The sequence below is a fragment of the Apodemus sylvaticus genome, chromosome 10, assembly GCF_947179515.1.
Source record: "Apodemus sylvaticus chromosome 10, mApoSyl1.1, whole genome shotgun sequence".
Lineage (NCBI taxonomy): Eukaryota > Metazoa > Chordata > Mammalia > Rodentia > Muridae > Apodemus > Apodemus sylvaticus.
Window position 1 is genome coordinate 1,153,070 of NC_067481.1, and position 8,853 is coordinate 1,161,922.

At 46.4% G+C, this 8,853-nt stretch overlaps 1 protein-coding gene across 1 annotated transcript in view; it reads left to right on the plus strand.

Moving 5' to 3' along the window:
- The window catches only part of Rab40b (RAB40B, member RAS oncogene family), a 33,880-nt gene extending 26,142 nt beyond the window's left edge, over nucleotides 1-7,738 (plus strand). The window contains exons 2-6 of the mRNA XM_052196822.1: nucleotides 1-52; nucleotides 3,537-3,597; nucleotides 4,955-5,032; nucleotides 5,722-5,944; nucleotides 6,515-7,738. The exon at nucleotides 1-52 is cut by the window's left edge and continues 9 nt beyond it. Of these exons, the coding sequence (XP_052052782.1) occupies nucleotides 1-52; nucleotides 3,537-3,597; nucleotides 4,955-5,032; nucleotides 5,722-5,944; nucleotides 6,515-6,786 (686 nt within the window). The 3' untranslated portion in view covers nucleotides 6,787-7,738. The remainder of the gene's footprint in view (nucleotides 53-3,536; nucleotides 3,598-4,954; nucleotides 5,033-5,721; nucleotides 5,945-6,514) is intronic.
- Nucleotides 7,739-8,853: the final 1,115 nt, after the last annotated feature.

The window sequence follows — 8,853 nt, forward strand, 5'->3', positions numbered from 1 at the left end:
ACAAGACGACCACCATCCTGCTAGATGGCCGAAGGGTGAAACTGCAGCTTTGGTGAGTTGGGGGCTATTCTTGTCAGTATGTCCAGTCGTGGTCCTGAAGCCATGCCCCTGAGTGCCAGCTTGAGCTGGCAGCTTTCCTCACGAGTTTCTGACACAGTTGTCTGGGTCCACTGAATCCCATTACCCCATTGTTTAAGGGGATGTGTACCAGGGCTAAGCTGTGTCCAAGAAAGAGCCTTTGTTGGCAGAAGACACCTCATTGTGCTGCTTCCTGGTTCACTTTGCCCAGTGTCGTCAGGGATAGACCTACAGTGACCAGGACAGCCCAGTTCTCCCATCCCGAGCTCTGACTGTACCGAGTAGATCTCAGAGTGCCCTAGTGTCAAGGGCAGAGGACTTGTTGACCACCTAGGCAATACTTCCCTCTGCTCTGGCTTCCCCTACAGGTGCTATGCCCTATGCCAGCCCTGCGCCTGGGAATTATGGGCTCATTCTCCCTCCTGAGCCCCCTTGACCTGTGGGGGACACATCTGAGGTTGTGCCTCTACCCCTGCTGGCTCTGCCCAAAGATGCTGCATCTGTAGCTGTGTGTATGGCCTAGCTTCACAGTGGGCTTGATCCCCCCTGAGTCTCCAGCTCCTGCTGCCTTCCCCCCACCCCCGGGAAGCCAGGCACATTTTCCTGCACTCTCCGGAGGCCTTGGGGGCTCTCACTATGCTCAAAAACAATGCCAAGAGCTGGAAAGTTATCCCAACGTTTAGGAACATTGGCTAGTCTTCCAGAAGACCTAGGTTTGATTCCCTGAATGTACATGGTGGCTCACAACCATCGGTTCCAGAGAGGTCTGATGCCTTCTTCTGGCCTCAGTGAGCACTGCACATGTGTGGTGCACAGACATAATTGCAGGCAAAACATCCATGCACATAAAATAAAAATAAGTAAAATTTCAAACAAAACCAAAACTCAGTCCCTGTATTACCTGAGTCCTCTCTCAGGTGGCATCAGTTGCCGTGTCTGCACTGAACCTTGTGCACAGTCAACACAACCACTCTAGTTTCCTGACATCCAAGGCCAAGTCTTTGGTCAGCCTCCAGCCCGGCTTCTCCTGCCATGTCTGTAGAGGGTGCTGTGGCGCTGTGCAGGGCTTTCTTGGGCCCTGGTGATTACCAACAAGGTCATCACATACAACTCCATTTTACTGTCTTGCCACAGACTTTCTAATGACTTCCCGTGGATTCTGTTGAGGCTGGTTCTGAACTCTTTGATTACTTCACCACCCAGAACGGCGAGATGTCAGTGCCTCCCACTCATGCCCTTCCTGAGCTGCAGCACTCCTCTCATGTGCTGGGTCAGTCACCAGCCACAGAAAATGTACAACTAACAAACACCTTTCTGTGGGCATTGTGAAGACACACCTGGTATCATGGCCGGGAAACTCTTCATTCCCAAGAGTAGTACTGAAGTGGGCATGTTGACAGTATGTGCAGATGTGTCTCCTTGAAGCTTTAAAAAGAGTGAGGAATCAGTGTACCCCCTCCAGAGAGTTACCACCACAGGTGCTCAACACCAGGGACCCGCCCTGGGGACCTTCCTTTCCCCTGGTGGTTTCTTGGTATGCTGATCTGGCCTTCTGAGTACCATACTCCTGTGTGACATCATCTGCAGAGCAGAAGTCCTTCCATTTCCTTGTGTTGGTCAACTTAGGTGCATATCTGGAGGGTCTGCTTATGGTACAACTGGATGGCAAAGAAGGATCTTCCCTATCATTGAAATAAAAAGTTTATTCTGTGCTAGGGATGGAGCCCAGTGCCTTGCTTTCATGGAGGAAGTATACAGCCACCGAGCTACAGCCCCAACCTTAAAATAACTGAGAAATTATATTAGGTTCAGTTAAATGTCTGGGAATCATGTTTAAAACCACTGTTAGGTTTCTAAAGGTTTATTTATGTGTGTGAATACACTGTCGCTGTCTTCAGACACACCAGAAGAGGGCATCAGATCCCCATTACAGATGGTTGTGAGCCACCATGTGGATGTTGGGAATTGAAATCAAGACCTCAGTCTTAACTGCTGAGCCATCTCTCCAGCCCCACTTTTAGGTTTCTAGCCTTGACTTTTTTGTTGTTATTGTGAGACAGGCTATCCCCGAGTAATGAGAACTTACAATATACACCAGGCTGGTCTTGAACTCAGAGAGATCTGCCTGTCTCTGTCTCTAGAGTACTGGGATTAAAGGCATGTGCCTCCAACCCCCATGCCTAGTTCTAGTTTGACTTTTTATTTGCTTTGGGTTTTTTTTTGTTTATTTGTTGTTTGTTTGTTTTTGTTTTGAGGCAGGGTTTCTCTGTGTAGCCCTGGCTGTCCTGAAACTCACCCTGTAGACCATGCTGCCTTCAAACTCAGAGATCCTCCTGCTTCTGCCTCCTGAGTGCTGGGATTAAAGGCATGTACCACCACTGCCTGGCTCTAGTTTGACTTTTAAATATTAGGGGCTGGAGAGATAGGTTAGTATTAAGAGCACTTGGTGCTCTTCCAGAGAACCTGGGTTTGGTCTCCAGTACCACACATGGCTCAAGGTTACCAGTAACTCCAGTTCCAGAGAACCTGACACCCTCTTTTGGCCTCTGTAGCATGCACACCATGCACAAAAACTAACACAAACACACAGATGCACATAAATAAAAACAAACAAATATTTTTGTAAGTAAACGTTAAAGCTAGGCTTGGGAGCCGGGTGTGGTAGTGCATGCCTTTATTCCCAGCACTTTGGAGGCAGAGGCAGGCAGATTTCTGAGTACGAAGCCAGCCTGGTCTACAGAGTGAGTTCCAGGACATCAGGGCTACACAGAGAAACCCTGTCTCAAAAATGACAAAACAGAAAACAAAAACAAACAAGCAAAAACAAAACAAAACAAAAAGCTAGGCTTGGGAGCACATGCCCATAATCTCAGCACTTGGGAGGAGAAAGCAAGAAGATGACTGAATGTTTGAGTCAGGGCTGAGTTACATAAAGAAACCCTGTCTCAGAACAAGTCAAAAATGGTGGTTTACACCATAACTGTCAGTGCTCAGGATGCTGAGACTACAGAGTAAATACCCTTTCTCAAAAAACAAATCAAGATGGCTCAGTGGGTAATGGTGCTTGCCGCCAAGCCTGATGACATGAATTAAACCCCAGAACCCATATGATGGTAAGAGAGGCTCCCACAAATTGTCCTCTAACTTCCACACGTGTATCCTGGCTTATGCATGTGCACACAGACATGTGAACACACATGTACACATGCATGAACACATGTATTCACAACACACACACACACACACACACACACACACAAAACAAGAGAAAGGGAATGAGCCCAGACGGATATGATCATACCAGAAAATTCAGGATGGTTTTGTGGCTTTGTCTTGGACTGGCAGGTGAAGGCCACCAACCCTAAGACTGTAAAACGTGGCCGTGGCTCCAAAGCGAGAAGGTAGTTATCAGGGAGAAACACCATTTTCTGCCTAACAATTTCCACCATCTTTTTCAGGGACACCTCGGGGCAGGGGAGATTTTGTACCATTTTCCGCTCCTACTCCAGAGGCGCACAGGTAAACAGCATTCCAAGCCTGGGAGCAAGTTGATTTTGAAGAATGATTTTATATAGTTTTTACTTAGCAATCTCCTTTATGGCTAACCGGAGGGTGAGGCAGTTAAGCATGTATATAAACTGATGTGGGCATAATCATGCACAGGAATCTGGGGGCTGATGTTTTCTCAGCATCTCGGCTGCTGTGTGGTGGCATGCATTCTCATGAGTGCCCGCATGTGTGTACGCTCACATGTGTGTATGTGCGCACATGTGCATATGCGCGTGTGTGTGTGTGTGTGTGTGTGTGTGTGTGTGTGTGTGTGTATGTGTGTGCATATGTATGTGTGAGCATGTGTATATATGTACTTGAGCTTCTTGCATATGTGTAAGCATGCCCATGTGTCCACTCTATGGGGAGGAGACTTGTTTTGCGTCAGGTGGCAATGTCCCCACATCCTATGTCCCAGAGCTGCCTGTGGATGACTTCCAGCCTCCAGCTCAATTTGATACTTGAGCATCTACCAGTGAGTACATGAAACATCATTGGAAATAATAATGTAATGCCTATAAAGAATGGTTAAGGGCTGGTGAGACGGCTCAGCAGTTAAGAGCACTGGCTGCTCTTCCGAAGGTCCTGAGTTCAAATCCCAGCAACCACATGGTGGCTCACAACCATCCATAATGAGATCTGATGTCTTCTTCTGGTGAGTCTGAAGACAGCTACAGTGCACTTACATATAATAATAAATGAATCTTTGAAAAAAAAAGAATGGTTAAATCAAAATTACATGCTTTTGTCGAAGTAAGTAAAATGATTAGTTAGGCATAGTGGTGCAAGACTTTAACCCCAGTACTTGGGAGACAAAGGCAGATGGATCTCAATGAGTTCCAGGACAGTCTCATCTCGCTTTTATTTTTATTTTTATTTTTTTTTATTTATTTTGGGTTTTTTGGATTTTTTTTTTTTTGAGACAAGGTTTCTCTGTATAGCCCTGGCTGTCTTGGAACTCACTCTATAGACCAGGCTGGCCTTGAACTCAGAAATCCGCCTGCCTCTGCTTCCCAGAGTGCTGGGATTACAGGCATGTGCCACCACTGCCCAGCTTTATTTTTATGTTTATTTTTATTTTGTGGTTTTACGAGACAGGGTTTCTCTGTGTAGTCCTGGAACTCACTCTGTAGATCAGGCTGGCCTTGAACTCAGAAATCTGCCTGCCTCTGCCTCCCAAGTGCTGGGATTAAAGGTGTGTGCCACCACTGCCCGGCCTGCTTTGGTTTCTAAAAATAATGATTGGCTAGTTATGTCTCTGCAAGTCTCTGGACCAAGCTTGCTTCTATGTTCTTCTGTGTGATGACCTTTGTGACCTCTCCCCCAGGGTGTGATCCTGGTCTATGACATTGCCAACCGATGGTCCTTTGATGGCATCAATCGATGGATCAAGGAGATTGATGAGGTATGATACATGATATTAGCCAGGGATTGACCCATGTGGCTGTTGGCCAGAGGTTCAATGATAGGGAGAATGCTTCACCTCGAGGATAGACCCAGCACCATGACCAAAGGACCTTAAGCTCAGGAAACTGGGCTCTGCTGGGCCTCTGCTCCGGCATGCGGGTTCTGCTTGCTCCACTCCCATTTGGTGGGCTGGTGGGTGGGCAGGGATGGGATTTATGCCTGCCCAGCTCTTAGTGGAAACTAGTGGGTGAGCAGCAAGCCTGCTGAGTAGGTCTTGTGGTTTTCCTATTAAAGGGCCACAGGTTGCGTGATTTAAGATGACACTGATTTTCTTCAAGTTCTGGAGGACAGAAATTGGTAGAGCCATGTTCTTCCAGAAGCTTCAGGACAGTGTTCTTCCTGCCTGTCCCAGTTTCTGCTAGTAATAGCTGTCTTTGACAGTCACTTCATCCTATGCCATCATTGTCGCGTGGCATTTTCCTGTGCCCCCTCTGTGTCCTCTCCTCTCCTTATGAAGACACCAGTCGTTAGAATAATTCCCCCTCCAATTCAATAAAACTTCATCTTAAGTTATTACATACATAAAGATCATATTTTCTACTAAAGCGCCATTCGGAGGTTCTGGGAGGACATGAGCTTGCAGGGCCACACCACTCAACCATTCTCCTTGCCTTTCTCATGCTCTAGCATGCCCCTGGGGTTCCTAAAATCTTGGTGGGAAACCGGCTGCACCTGGCATTCAAGCGGCAGGTCCCCACTGAACAGGCCCAGGCCTACGCTGAGCGCCTGGGTGTGACCTTCTTTGAGGTTAGCCCTCTGTGCAACTTCAACATTACAGAATCCTTCACGGAGCTGGCTAGGATCGTGCTGCTGCGGCATGGGATGGACCGCCTCTGGAGGCCAAGCAAGGGTATGCTAGGAGGGCCCGGCTGAGTCTCCCTTAGGTCCATCAGATGTGAAGTGGCTCTATAGCTCCCTGCACAATTGTCTGCCTCCTAGGCCCCATCTCAAGGCTTCTGTGGCCATTCTCAGAAATCAAATGCATTTAGGGGTTCTGAGATGCTCAGTGGGTAAGGGTACTTGCTGTCAAATTCTCAACTTGAGTTTGATCTCTAAAACCATGGAGGGCTTTTGATCTTCACATGTAGGGTTATAACACATGTGTGAGTGAGCATGTGTGTGAGCAAATGTGTGTGTGTGTATACACTAAATACATGCTCATTTTAAAAGCCAAATATATTTGAAAGGAATAATTATTACAGCTTTGGAAGAAAGCTCATGATAAGATCTTTCTGTGGTCTGTACATGGGCAGAGGTGGAGGCAGAACAGGGCTTGCTACAGTCATCAGCGACACAGCCAATCCCCTTTGAGGTTCCTAGTTCCTGGAGGGAGGCGATCAGATATGGGGCTTCTTCCCCCTTGTAACCATCCCTAATCATAGAAAACATAAGGTAAGCAGCTCTCTTTTCTTTTCCCAAGTACTGAGTTTGCAAGACCTCTGCTGCCGTGCTGTAGTGTCCTGCACGCCTGTACACCTGGTAGACAAGCTCCCGCTCCCTGTTGCCTTAAGAAGCCACCTTAAGTCTTTCTCTATGGCCAATGGCCTGAATGCCAGGATGATGCATGGCCGCTCCTATTCCCTCACTGCCAGCTCCAGCCATAAGAGGAACAGCTTCCGAAAAGTCAGGACCATCCGCCCACCCCAGAGCCCGCCCAGAAACTGTGCCAGGAACAACTGCAAAATTTCTTAGAGGCTGGAATTGGTGGCAATGGCCTGTAATCTCAGCTACTCAAGAGGCTGAGGCAGGAGGATCACAAACTCAAGGCCCATCTGAGCTACAGAATGAGTTCAAGGCCAGCCTGGGCAATTTCAAGACTCTGCCTCAAAATTAAAAAGTGGGCTGGCTCTCTGGGAGAGTCTGGAGACAGAGACCTTTCCAGACTCAAGAGACACATTCTCCATCTCTTAACGGTAACGAAGCTGCTTCCTTTGAAATGCCTGTGCCGCTGATGTGGTATGAATGCCCAGTGTGCTGTGACTGACGTTGTGTGGATGTGCATGAAGCTCTTGTTCTAGACTTGTGTGTGCAAAGGGGAAAAAAATAGTATTCCGCTCTACTCTTGATAATATGAAATTATGGATGTTACTTTTTATCATGATTGTTGTGCAACTTTTTCTGTAACTGCTTTTATATGACTGATATGTGTGCATTGAATACATGTTCAAGGAAATTTCAGAAGCAATGATAATCAGATAGTCTAGCATTACTGATACTACAAGAGGGGCCTTTTGTAAACATTTTAATGTCAAAGCCCCAACTTATAAAAAATGCTGCAGCTGCACAGATTGCGTATAACAGGTCTGTCCCATTTGGGTAGGACATGGATTTGATAAAGTTTTTGCTATGTTGTTTACTACATTTTGAAATTAATAAGTGATCTATATTCATATTTTTCTGTAAACCTACATATTTTGTACAAAGTATCCTACAAGTTATGAAACTATGGGAAGAAAATGCCAAAGATATCTCCAATTATGTTGAGCATAGCCAGCATTGTTTCAACAGATTAGCAAGGAGAAAGGTATTTCAGTAAAGGAGAAGTAAACACAGTTATTTAAAGAAATGTTTCTGAATAAAGCAGATACTTGTTCCTCTCTTGACAGAGTCATGGTATCTCTTTCTAGATCCAGGTACATCACAGCTCTTTTCTCCACTTGTCTCCTTGCCTGCTTCATGATGTTTACCGCAAAGCTCAGTTTTGTCCTATGTCACATTTGGAAAGGATTTCTTCCCAGAGAAATACAGAGAACAAAAGTAGTGCTGGCTGTCATGGCTGTGCCTACTATCCCAGTTCTTGGGGGGTTCAAGTAATATTGCTTTGATACTTGGAACTACATCATGAGTTCCAGGGTTAGAGAATGAGACCTTGTCTCAACAAGATAAAGTGGAAGTACTAAAAGTACACTCTCTCACATGTCTCCCGGTGTCAGAGGTTTGTTAGAGCCATGGCCAGATACTTCCCTAGAGATGAAGCCCTTGTCACTCTTTGCCAAAAAAAAAAAAAAAAAAAAAAAAAAAAAACCCAAAAACCAAACGCCAAAATCCTCCACAACATTCTTGTGTTATAAAGGCTCAAGTACAGGTCTCTTTTCTGGTCCTCTGCTTAGGAGCTAGACCCAATGAGGCATTAAACAACAGGAAAACTGAAACAGGATAAAGCTCAGATAGCTTTTATTAGTGATTTACAATGTTTTAACAATTTTTAGGCTCTAGATACATAGTAGCAATGTCCTTAGAGAAGGTGGAGTGTAGCCATCTGGGCCACTGAAGGCCTGAAGCTCTGTGGAGACAGAAACAAGGTGAATAGATACCCAGAGGTGAGTGTGTAAGCCAGTGAACCTGAAGGAAGAAGGCCTCCTTGACAGTCGCCTACTATGAAGAAATCCTGCCAGGACCTTCACAGCCACCTTATTGTTGTGCAAATGTTCTCACAGATGGTGAGGCTTGGGGCTTGAACACTCACGCCTTAGCTGCCCTTTCTTAGGTTCATAACTAGGGAGATGAAAGGACGGTCCCTGAAGTGGTTTTCCCTCCCCTCTTCAGTGCTGACAGGCTGCATGGCCGGGCCAGACAGGTCCTTCTGTTTCAGCTTCTAAGATGCTCTTCACTTGGGAGAAAGGATGGTGAAGAGTCAAGGGGAGAGGCCAGTGAGAAAAGGGAACCAGAGAATGAAGTGTAGTAGAGAGGAAAGCACCCGCTTCCAGAGCCATTCAGTTTGACTCCGGTCCAGACGTCTGTAACCAGGGCACCCCAGCA